The sequence below is a fragment of the Arachis stenosperma genome, chromosome 5 (assembly GCF_014773155.1).
Source record: "Arachis stenosperma cultivar V10309 chromosome 5, arast.V10309.gnm1.PFL2, whole genome shotgun sequence".
Taxonomy (NCBI): domain Eukaryota; kingdom Viridiplantae; phylum Streptophyta; class Magnoliopsida; order Fabales; family Fabaceae; genus Arachis; species Arachis stenosperma.
In genome coordinates, this window is record NC_080381.1 from 117,739,083 (window position 1) to 117,752,296 (window position 13,214).

The 13,214-nt window shown below is 35.2% G+C and overlaps 1 protein-coding gene and 1 pseudogene across 1 annotated transcript; both read right to left on the reverse strand.

Annotated features, from left to right (window-relative positions):
* Positions 1–4,042: 4,042 nt before the first annotated feature.
* Positions 4,043–6,816, reverse strand: LOC130981210 (peptide chain release factor 1, mitochondrial-like; annotated as a pseudogene).
* A 4,423-nt stretch (positions 6,817–11,239) lies between these two features.
* On the reverse strand, positions 11,240–12,307 carry LOC130981211 (alkane hydroxylase MAH1-like). Its single transcript, XM_057904820.1, has one exon. The coding sequence runs from the start codon at positions 12,305–12,307 to the stop codon at positions 11,240–11,242; it is 1,068 nt and encodes a 355-aa protein (XP_057760803.1).
* Between the last annotated feature and the right edge of the window lie 907 nt (positions 12,308–13,214).

The following is a 13,214-nucleotide window of genomic DNA, read 5'->3' on the forward strand; positions in this document are numbered from 1 at the left end:
TCGTATAATTGCATAAAACTCCTTGTCATAAGTGGAATACTTCATTTTAGCGTCATTAAGTTTTTCATTGAAGAAAGCAATTGGTCAGCCTTCTTGAGAAAGTACAGCACCGATACCAACATTTGAAGCGTCACAATCGACCTCAAACATGGAATCAAAGTTTGGAAGTGAAAGTACAGGAGCAATAGAAATCCTTTCCTTCAATGCCTCAAAACTGTGTTGCGCCTTAGTACTCCATGTAAAGGTATCATGCTTAAGACATTCAGTAAGTGGAGTAGCAATGGAGCTAAAATTCTTGATGAATTGCCAATAGAACGAGGCTAATCCATGGAAGCTCCGTATATCATGCAACGTCTTTGGAATATAGGCCAATTAACAATAGCATCAATTTTGCTATGATCCATCTCAATGTCTCGACTTGTCACAACATATCCCAGAACTATGACTCTATTCATCAAGAAGTCACACTTCTTGAGATTAGCATATAGTTTTTGCTCTCGAAGTACCGCAAATACTTGATGTAATTAGACTAGGTATTCATCATGATCCTTACTATATATTAAGATATCATCGAAGTAAACAATAACAAACTTCCCAATGAAGGATTGGAATACCTGCTTCATCAAGCGCATAAAGGTGCTTGGTTCATTAGAGAGGCCAAATGGCATAACCGTCCATTCGTACAATCCATCTCGTGTCTTGAAAGCTGTCTTCCATTCATCACCAGGCCACATACGGATTTGATGATAACCACTTCTTAAATCAATCATAGAGAAGATAACAACACCATGTAATTGATCCAATAGATCATCAAGTCGGGGAATAGGGAACCTGTACTTGATGGTGATCTTATTCACAGCATGACTATCAATGCACATACGCCACGAACCATCTTTTTTTGGAACTAGCAGACCAGGAACGGTGCAAAGACTAGCACTTTCTCTAACTAGGCCTTTGTCTAGGAGATGTTTTACTTGGCGTTGCAACTCGTCATGCTCCTTAGGACTCATACGATATGCTGGCTTGTTTGGGATCACCGAACCAGGGACAAAATTAATGGCATGTTGAATATCTCGCATTGGTGGTAATTCGTTAGGAATCTCCTCAGGGACCACATCATAAAATTCTTCAATTAACGGCTTGACATCCTTATGCACGGAAAATGTCTCTTTGTTCTCCTAACAAATCAGTAAGAAACACATGAAGTTGAACTTTCGATGAATTTTGTTAAGGTCTGACCTTGTGATTAAGGACGGCTCAATTTGCTTCTCGTACTCATCAGGTCTTAATGGAGTCAACACAATCTTCATTCCATCCTTGAAGATCAAATCAAACTAGATCTAGAGAGGAATAAGAGTTTCTCTCTCTAGAATACAAGAACAAAAAACTAGCTAAAATTGTGTGTCAAGTGTGAATGATTGATCCCCTCTTTCCTCCTTGGTTCCCTGAGTCTTTTCCATGCACACAACTAGAAAATAGATTAATACAGACAGATTTACAGACAGATTTAGTCTTTATTTCAGACGGATTTTTGGTTACGGACGAAATTACCGACGGATTTTGTCCCTCTGTAAAAGCCTCGTCGGAAATTATTTACCGACGGATTTTTTTCCGTCGGAAAATTACAGACGGATTTTTACCAGTTACCGACGGATTTTCCCTCTGTAAATTTTCTATCCATTTCCCAAAAGCGACGAACTTTCCGACGGATTTTCCGTCTGTAATTACAGACGGATTTTTCGACGGATTTTCTGTCTGTAATTACAGACGGATTTTCAGACAGATTTTCTATCTGTAATTACAGACGGATTTTTCGACAGATTTTTCGACAAATTTTCTGTCTGTAATTACAGACGGATTTTTCGACGGATTTTTCGTCGGTAATTTGAACTTGAAAAATCATTTCACACTCTGATTACAAACAGAAAATCCGTCTGTAAATCCGTCAGTAAGGTAAAATAATTTTTTTATTTTTTCAATTACAAAATAAACTTGTTTTCATACAAAATAAATATAAATTTAATACAAATTTTTATCTAATTTGTATTCAAATATTTATAATATTTCAAAAAATAAACAAATTTATCGTATTATCAAACTAAAAGAAAAGTACTATAAACAAACAAGTCAATATATTTCAAAATATAAACAAAGTGTTGATACATCAATTATAATAACAAGTAACAATCATACATCAACAAAGTGTATTGATACATCAACTATTGTCCTCTAATTAAGTCAAAATATACAATAATGAAACAGTGTGGTCATGAATTGATCCTCTGCCTCAGGCTTCTCTGCCTCCTTATATTTTTCCATTTTTCATCTGTTTTTCAAGTATCAAATTCTGACAAAAATAAAAAAATAGTGACAACATAATCTATGTACAGTGTATTCTTCATCTCAAGTAACAAATTCACAAGTGAAGCTCACCTCAACATCTGGTCTAGTTCCAATAACTTTCGATTTGGGGCTGCAAATTTAATAAGAGAAAAAGAGAAAGAACCTGGTGGTGCTTCAATCTTTGCAGAATCTTGAACTAGAAGAGGAGTCTCCTTAATAACTGGTGGTGCTTCTTAATAACTAGAAAGTATACTCATGTACTCGATGATTGTGAATAAAGAAGTTAATTTAAAGTATAAGCCCCTGTAGGAAACAAAATAAAAATAAAGGTGTATTCTTTTCTTTTAAAAAAGGTCAGAGAGAAATGAGAGATCAGCAGAGAAGTAAATACACGGATGATGGATGCATGTAGAAATCAAGTAAGAAAGAAAGATACGAGACGAAAAGAAAGTTGTAGTAGAAGCAATATATAGTCGTATATATGCTCCAAAATAGGTTGAGTGCCAGTGCAAGAAGCCTTAGCAAGAAGCCTAAATGTTCACAGTATATAGACTATTAATACCCTTAGCTAAGGAAGTAGCCAATGCAAGAAGCCTAAATGTTCACCACGAGAAACAAGATATCATAAATCAGATGAAAAAACCTATAACTCAAATAGGTTGAGTAATATCCACTAGCTACCAAAACCCTCTGTCAGCTATAGAGATTACTTAAGAAGAGAAGAGTATCACAATCTTAACCAACAGAACATCGTTTACTTATTTATAGATAAAATCAACAGATGATGTGAGTAGAACTTGAGAACTTGCCTGAGACTTTGATTGTTCATGTTTGTTTCATTTCTTCCCCTTTTCTACGGAAGCAAGCCTCACCACAGTTTGAAACAATAATATGAGATGAACAGATAGCCAAACAATTTTCAATTAAAAATCTCCTGGCGACTTGTTCAATTCTTCTAAGATCCAAACTGCGTAAGCCAAACAATTTTCAATTAAAAATCATAATCCATTTGCAGGAGATCAGATAAACAAATTATAAAAAGAGAAACAGGTTCAAATTTTGAAAGTCAAATAATTTCCAAGACAATTGCAGTTCACAATAATTCAACCTATGTAAAAATAGAACCATCTTCTGGAAATGGTTTTCAGCTCACATGAACATTTATTCATTGAGTAGAACAATGCTTGATCTGCATCATACTATATATACTGCCAAAATTGTCCTAGATAGACATGTGATATTGTGATTGGAACAAAGATTAAGTCAGAAGCATTGACTACAGACACAATTAGTTTTTCATAGTTCTACACGTTAATGAAATTTTGAAAAAGAGGCACTTTCCAAGGCACAATTCTTAAGAACTAAATTCTTACCTCTGCAGCCCTTGAGGTGGAGGGCATAGCAGCGGAGTCAACGGCACCAAGCTCATCTACAGACATGCTTGTCGATGCCTCAGTACTTTTTGAATCACTATAAATTGCTTTCGAGTAGGTTGTCGACTGCCATTACCGGCTGCTAATACATGTCCTTTGAGATTTCTCCAATCTATGCCCAACAAGCCTTCCTGAGGAAAATGAAAGAAAAAATGCATAGCCATGTTATTTTAAGCTATGAAAACTTTAATTCATAACAAAAAGCAGGTCCTTATAAATTAAAGAAACGCGATTTAGAACTTGGTTTCAGCATTGCTTGGGCATACTTACTGCTGAGGATGGTTTTGGGCATGTTGGTATCGATCACCCACATCTGTAAGTGAACCATAGTGATGCCGTCGCTGCTGGTTAAGTTGATGGTGAAGTTCTGCAACTTTCTGCTTCAACCTGGCAACATCAGCTTCAGCAAGTGAAATCTCCTCCAGCTCGGCCTTTGTCTTCGCATAAGTCGATTTTGTAAGATTGTGTATATAGAGAAAGAAATCAGAATGGAAAAAGAATATCAAGTTTTGCTAGAAATGAAAGAACCTTGGAATCCATGCCGCGTGAATTGGAAAACTATCCTGAAGACATACTCAATCCAACTTCCAATGCCGCTCTAAGATCCCTCTCAGCTTGCAATCTTGAAACCTTAATAATAAATATCACGCGGACTTTATTAATGTCAAAAAATAAGAAAGCATATGTAGAATGAAAATTATCAAATGAAAATTATGCCCAATATTTTGAAAATACTCACTTGGTGTTGAGAACGCTCATTTTGTATAAAAATTGTAATCCCAGTTGGAATGTGAGTTATTCTAACAGCACTGTTTGTTGTATTTGCATGCTGACCACCCGAACCACTAGATCTATAGGTATCAATTTTTAGGTCTTCATTCTTCAATTGAGCATCAACCTGCATATACTTAAACATATCATTGTCTCATACTAGACTGAACATAAAATACTATTTCATAATGATAGCTATTAGTTATTTAATTACCTCATCGGCCTGAGGAGGATTGCAAAAGAAACAGCACTGGAATGAACTCGTCCTGATTTTTCTGTCACAGGAACTCTCTTTTGTTTTGTTGTTTTTTATTTTTAAAAAAAAAGGAAGAAAGAAGTCAGCAATAACAGTGAAGTTCAAACACTGTTTCCCAAAACCTGTACTCTATGGATTCCACTTTCAAATTTTAGTTTCCCAAAAGCACCATCTCCTACAATTGCTGCACTAGCTTCCTGAGAAAGTGAAGTTCAAACAAAAAATCCATCAGATGAAGGATGAAATGCAGTTCTACTATATCAGGAACTTGAGTAAAGCAGGTAACTCAGATCATACAGAATGTACAAAATATGTACCTTGTATCCTTTAAGATCTGATTGAGCAATATCTACTACTTCAAATTTCCAGCCATTCTTGTGAGCATACTTTTCGTACCTGTATTATGTTAGACAATATCATTTTTTAGAAAACTGTAACAGTAGTTCCCTTTTGATTTGGATGACACAAATGCAACCTTACATTTTGAAGATGTCCATTGCAAACAAAGAAGCCCTCTTCCCCACCAGTGCCTGTCAAAAGTGGTAAAAGCAAATGAAAGTGGCAACAAATAAAGTCAAAACAGAACAAAAGTAAGAAACAATCAACATAACCCAAGACAACTTGATACACATTCATCGGAGAACAATTTTGATTATAAAAACTAATAGATATTCTTATTCAACAGTGACACATCACCTGCTCTAACCTCCAAAATGCAGTTTCTTTCATCAGCATCGTCCTTAGGAAGTAAGGACTTGAACAGCAAATGTTGCAGTCTTCGTTCTTCCTCTATGGCCTGCCCCATTTCCTCTGTCGCCATATTAATCATGTTTTTGTCTCTGGAACATTCAACCACCCGTGACTTCAAGCCATCAATTTCCTACACAAATTTCCTACATAATGAAACAATGTGGCAGGAACAGGTTGAATATGGTGGGAGGTATGAAACATGCTACGCCTAATGGATCTTCTTCTATTATTCATGTTCCTCTGTTTGTGATAGATTTAAATTTGTAGGAGAGAATGAGCACCGTGCAAGCATTTACATCTACGCCTAATGGATCTTCCTCTATTATTCATGTTCCTCTGTTTGTGATAGCTAGCTCCCTGCTTCATCATCTCCATCATCCGCCAAGTTTCCATTCTTCATCTCCACCTTTTTCTAACATGTAACATTTTCTAAGGTACAAAAATAAATGAAAGTTGCTTCATACTTATGATAGTAAGATTCTTCTGAAGCAATTTTACAATGTAGTGACAGCTGATTTCATGTACTACCTACTTGAGCAAGATGGAAGACAACTTGAATTTCATAATGATGAGAAATTTGGTAATTTGGGTGGGCAGAATGCATTGACCAAACACAATATGTAAAAGACAAGTTAACCGAATTATACAAAGCTCACAAAAGTTGAAAATCCAAAGTAGATCTGTGATGTGTAACCCTTTTCATACAAAAGATTAATAAAAGAGGAATTGTATAGTAACACAAATGATACCGAGTTGCAGAAAAGATGTCGTCAAACTTTTTCTTCAATGTGGAAGGATCCTGCAGTGGCCAATTTGCTTCATCTTGATGAACGAATATAACATTTTCTAAAATGGCCTTAGAAACACCCATGAGCGCAGGAATTTCCTTATCCATGTCTGCACATCTATAGCTAAGGCAAACTTTCTGACAAAGCAAACAAAGTAAGTCAAGTTAATAAGACAAGCAAAAAAAGAGACAATTTGGCAATCACAACTCACAAGCCAGAAGCAAACCCTGGATTCAAACTATATTACGTTAACAAAGTAAACCAAAACACTTAGTCTCTCATTCATTGGATTAAACAAACACTTTCATTACTCTTTCCAATTTCCTATACTAATTATAAAAGCAACATATTGCTTTTGTATTGTTTCCTCATCTCAACATCTTGTGGTTGAAGTTGAAGAGTAAAGTTGACAATGTACCTCCCCGTTATGAGGATTAATAGTTTGAAGTACACTCTCAATTGCCTTGTACTCCATCTTCGACGCCTTTTGCGTGAGCTGAAAGGACCTTATGCAAACCACGTCTTTGCCCGCTGCTGTCTTAAACCACGGATTTTGTTTTTCGTCTGTAATTTATGCTAATTCATTTTTTTTGTTTTCCGACAAAAAAATCCCTCTGAAATTTTGTCTGTATTTCCGTGGGATAAAATCCGTCGGAAATATCCGTCTGTAATAACTAATTTTCTAGTAGTGGCAGAATCAGCTTAAATTTGGGCCTAAAGCCCTTCAGAAATCGCTGGCCACGATTTCATTAATGAGGTCACGTACTGCACATCACGCGTGCGCATCATTTGCTTTTTCAACCCACGCATACGCGTCAGGCATGTGTACGCGTCGATGGGATTTTCACCGATCCATGCAAATGCGTCAGCTCTTGCGCGCGAGTCCCTGATGCATTTATCCATACGTGCGCGTCAGTCACGTGTGCGCGTCGATGCTAACTCCTCTAAAGCTCCATTTTCCATGTCCCTTCCACTTGTGCATGCTCTCTTTCCATCTTCTAAGGCCATTGCTACCCTATTAACTCTGAAATCACTCAACAAGCGTATCACGGCATCGAATGATAATAGAAGAGAATTAAAATATAGCATTTTTAGGGTCAAATAAGCATGTTTTCAACCATGAGGCACAATAAGGAAGGAAACACAAAACCATGCATTTTATATGAATAAGTGTGAAAAATATCAATAAACCCCCCCCCCCCCAAATACTACACAAGATAAACCACAAAATTGGGGTTTATGAGTGACACCTGCTATATTCTTCCAAAGTAAATGGAATACAGCGAAATCCTCTCTAACAAGTTGGGTGGCAAATATATTCAATAATCATGAGGCTAAAACAGCTAGCAACAAGTAATCCCTAATTCCTAAACAAAAATTTCAATAATGATTTGATTTTTATTTTTAGCAGCAGCAAAAAAATTTCAACAAAAAATTCAGGAATTAAAGAAAGAGCAAAATCAGCAAAAATTAGCAATTTCACAATTTTACATTAAAAATCAGCAAAAAAAGGCTCTGGGGAGTGAAGATGGAGACACAAACAATAACCAAAGAAGTGAAAGTAGTGACATTAACCTTCGACGGAGACACGGACGGCGAGGGGGAGACGACGGCGAGCGGCAACACGGCGGCGAGCTACTCCAAGCCAACGAAACAGAGAAGCCACGGAGGACGAATAGAGGACAGGGGGAAGGAGGACACCGAGCTACAAGAGAGGGCTTGGCCACGGACGGCACTAACAGCACGGACGGCGGTAGCACTGCGGCAAAATCGTTGTAGGGAGAACCTAGGGTTTTGGTTTGGTGCTTTAACTTTGCTTCAGAGTTCAAGGATTCACGAATTGGGGGATGTTGGGGGAAAGGGATGAGGCCGTGAGGGAGTAAAGGCAACGTTGGGCTTTTGATTTTTCCAAAAAAATCAAAACAACGCCGTTTATCAAGAACCGGCCGGTTACCGGTCCAGTTCAACTGATCGGTTCCTGGCCGGTTTGATGGTTTTACAGCGATCTGCAAAGGGACGATTTTTAGAGGTGGACCAGAACGTTTTTGTCATCGGTTCCGGATTAGACCGGTTCAACCGGCCAGTCCGGTCCGATTTTCAGAACCATGACCACAACCATTCCATCACTGCAGCCCCTGTAACGACGCTCATTGCCGTCTTCCTTGTAATGCCGCTCACTGTGGCAGGCACGAAGCTTCTCAATGCCGCATTCGCTCGCCATCACCGCAACGAAGGCACCTTCTCTTTTTCTGTTCCGCTGCTGCCCCGACGCACCTTTGTCCAACGTCCTCCCCAATCCGTGTTCCTGCTCAGCATGGCCACTTCTGCAGCTTCGAACCAGCGCTGATAGTCCTCCCTACTGCGCGTCTTCACTATCCAAGTCCGACCTAGTCTGTCATTGTGCCACCACCCTCCCCACTGTGAGTCTTATGTGTTTTTATTGCGTTTGTCCCTATTTCTTTTTTCAAACCATATATTGGAGGTAAAAAAATTGGGGATTTTCTTTGAATGGTGTTAAATAATGAACATCTACATCTTAGTGAAAAGAACCATCCGTATACACAGTAAAATGAACATCCTAGGAGAATGTGCATGCAGAATCATGCAAATCAAGTAAAAACGAACGGTATACTCAAATAAACATTCACTTTAGAATGAAAAGAACCATCTGCATACATAATAAAATAAACATCCAACTTAGTTGATAAAAAATAAGTAACGAGACAGCCGCTGCTGGGATATCGGAGTCGCGATACAGCAACGGCGGTGATGGCATAGGATTGCGAGAGAACAGTTGCGACAAAAAAAAATTCAAAATCAAATTAATTTAAATTTTATTTTTAAAATTAAAATTAATTTTTTTTATTATGATTAAACTAAATTAATTTTAATTTTAATTTTTAAAATTAAAATTAATATTTTTTTAATTTATTATTTACGTTATTAAAAAAAGTATTGTTCCGTACTTTCTCATCATTGAAATTGATTGATCCATTCATGGCCGAAATTCATCTCACCTCCAAAATAGGGGTTTTGTATAGAGCTCTTCAGTCTTTATTGGAATCTAAAGAACCAAAAGCTATGTGATGATTTCATTGGAAATTAATTGCCTTGAACAATTGGAAATTTGGGATAGTCTTATGTAGTAATAATTCTGTTAGAATAAAAATATTAAAATACTTAGAAGAAAAACAAACTTATCTATAAAAGAAAATACAAAAGACAAATCACCATTTCTATTTATCTAATTTGTAGTCAAGACGTCTAGTCACATCTATTGTGTAATCTGAAAATAATAAGAAAAAATAGAGACATACATTGATGAAATAGCTGTAAAAATTGTGTTTAAAGTCTTAATTATTTTTAGTTTATCTAACTATATTATGTGTTAATATTTATTTATTTTAACAAAAATGTTTACAAATGTAATAAGTTTATTATTTTTGGTAGGGTCCAAATGTAATAACTTTAATCCAAACCCACTAAGCACTAACTAATTTTTTGACAAAAAAATCCCGTTTGGCTTTTGTGGCCTTGTTCTCTATTTGTATAAATACTAAAATATTTTATGAACCTAATTTTATTAAATATAGTTGATAAGAACTCTTAAAAATATTAGGTGTGTAAGTAAATCTATAATATACAAATTTATGATATAATATCTAAGATTAGAAATTGTCTAATTTTTTTTTTAAAAAAATTTAGTTTACTACGAATAGGTTAAGTAAAGGAGCGGGAATGCAGGATATATCATTTTGTACATATTCCACAAAGTAGACTTAAGGTTTATTTTGGATGATGACTGCAAAGGGATTTTTTTTTATCTCGAATAGCTACATTTTTAGAATTTTTTGTTGTTGTTTTCTTTGACCTTTTAGTCCCGTTTTCAACAAATTTATTGATTAATTTTTATCTACTATACTTTTTATTATTAAATAAAAAATTTTTAAAATACAAAATTAACAAAATATCATTCTAAAAATACTTTTATTACTTTCCAATAATTATTAATATTTTCAGTAGAAATAAATTTTTATCTAAAAATATTGCGTATAAATACAAAGCTACCGATAAAATGAAAAGAAAAGAATAACATAATTGCTGAATAAGCAAAAGAAACTTTATTTCCTTCCTTGTTTATCACAACCTAGTTTTACACATTTTATTAAAAAATATTTAATAATAAAAAAATAAACAAAAACAACTAATATTTATTTTATTTAATATTTATCAATTATCACGATAATTAATAAATATTAAATAAGATAAATTATGCCAATTTTTTTTTCTCTAACATTATCGCATCTTATTATACATTATGAAAACACACGTACAGTAATTATTTATACATTATGGCACGACATGTAGTTTTGACTATTGAGCAACATATGATTCATACATTTATTTAAAACTGAAATTCATTACTCAAACTTGTCTTTTTGTTATCTTGACCTTCAAACCATGCTTCATAAGAAGAATAATCGAAAGGCTCGGTGTAACTTCATCAGAATGATCTTTCACAATTCTAACCCTATAATTTTGCAAAATAGCAGATGTAACAATCTTTATTTGAATGAAAGACATATCTTTACCCAAACAAGTCCTTGCTCCTGCATTGAAGCTAATGAATTTGTAAGAAGGAACATGAACAATTCCACCTTTTTCATTCATCCATCTCTCTGGCTTGAACTCCAAGCAATCCTTCCCCCAAATTTCTTCCGATCTCCCCATTCCGTAGAAAGAAAATACGATATTCGTATTCGAATCCACAACATGTCCACTTGGAAGTATGTCAGCTTTGATTGGTTTCTTGCGCTCCATAGGTATTGGAGGAAAAAGCCTTAAAACTTCACACAAAGCGCCATGGAGATAAACTAGCTTCTTCACATCTTCTGTGCTTAAAATTTTGTAATTTCCCCTGTCAACAGCGCCAAAATTTTTTCTATTTCTTCCAGAATCTTAGCTTCTACTGCCGGATGCGAAGCAACAAGCCAAAAGAACCACGTAAGAACTGAGGCAATGGTATCTCTGCCGGCAGCAAAAAAATTAAATCCATAATCTCTTAAAAGTTTCGCATCGAGCGATTCGTATCTTGTAGCTTCAGCAAGAAAGCTATCGAATCGAATAGTTTTATCGCTATTTGCGTCCATAGTTTTCTTAGTTTTGCTTAGCTCTTCGAGTTTAGAAGCTATTTGAGTACAAAGAAAATGGTCGAAAACCTTGCACGCTTTCGCCATCTTCTTCTCATTACCAATTTGGAGCCATTCTTGAAACTTCCAAACACTTTTGGGCACCATTTGTCTGTAGAACAAGCATTTTTCAATATCATCAAAAGCCTTTTCAGCTTCAACAGTTGGGAATCCAAGGGAAAGGGATTTGGGATCAAACCCTAACACCATCAAGCTTGTGTTATCAAATGTGAACCTACAAAAGACATCTTGAAGATCCAACACTGTTCCTTGAAACCATGCATGATCCAACACGGGAAGCAAACTATTCTTCACCTTGTTCTGAATCGTTTTCTCGAAGAAGATATCAAAACCTTTATGCTTGATCAGAGAAAGGAAGAAAGACTTCATGTATCTCCATTTCTCAAGATCATCCGTCACGATTATGGCGTCGCCGAAAACATCGAAAACGTCGCGAAACTCGGGTCCCTTGACATAGTTTTCAAAATTCTTGCTGAATACGTGATGTGCGTTCATGGGATCGGTAGAGAGCAAGAAGTTCATGTTGGTGAACCAAGGTCCCATGAATTCAGCAGTGCCTCCTTTGCGATTCAAGACATTTGCTAAGAAATCATGAATTTGGAAGTTGTAAAGAAGTTGAAATGACATGCCAAAGAGTGGCCAATCTATGAAAAGAGGGTCTTTACAACTTCTTTTGCGATCAAGAACATGGAGAACTAGGAGGATTGTTATTATTATGGATGCAATTGTTGCTGCAAAGAAGAATAACATGGCCATTGACATTTTTGGTTGATCAAACTAGCATGCTTTCTAGGATTTGTTAAATTTGATTCTCCTTCCTTCGCTTATTATCGGTTTATTTTATAAGCGATTTTCAAAGAAAACAAACAAATTTATTGACACATGATAATTAGTGTTTAATACACATCTAGTATAATTGTACATTTTTATACAGAGAAATTAGCTAGAGGCATTTTATTGACGTTATCTTTTTTCACCTAACAACATTAAAAAGAATTTATTGGGGAATTGTCATATGGCTATGTATGCTGCATAGATACGGCAACACTGATAATATAAGTAGGATGGCTGCAAATATTAATGTGGGGTAAGAAAAGTTTGGGAAAGAGTGATCCCCAAAATTTATTCTTAGTATGTTTTAGGGGAAAAAGTTGAAAATTAACTTTTTTGAGTTAATAAATACATCAACATTTATCCTTTTTATTTTTTTCTTTTTTTTAAATAATTAAATTCTTAATAAAATAAATAAACAAATTAATCCATAGCATTTGTATATAAAAAAAGTGACAAATTTTAATTTTGTCATTTTTTTCCTATTGTTAATCAACACTTCACTTTCAAAGAGAAAAGTAAAGAATACACTGAAAACTTTCTTTCAATCTCAAATATATATCATATAGAAAAATATATTTGTGTTCATGAAAAAATTTTGATTATATTAATATAAAGCAAGTTAATTATTCTATTTTGATAAATTTGATTATTCTAATATATAATGAATTACTTTATTAAAAATATGTGAGGACTCTCACTTCAGACTATGATCAACATCCCATATGAAATGGCCATTAACGTGTGAGACATAGACTGGCTTTCCTTCTTCAAAGTAGTGAACTGGGGGGTCATCTTGATTACTGGTATGTTGAACAGTGAGAGGAGAGAT

Coding starts and splice junctions, on each gene's coding strand:
- LOC130981211 (XM_057904820.1), bottom strand. CDS start 12,307: ATGGCCATGTTATTCTTCTTTGCAGCAACAATTGCATCCATAATAATA.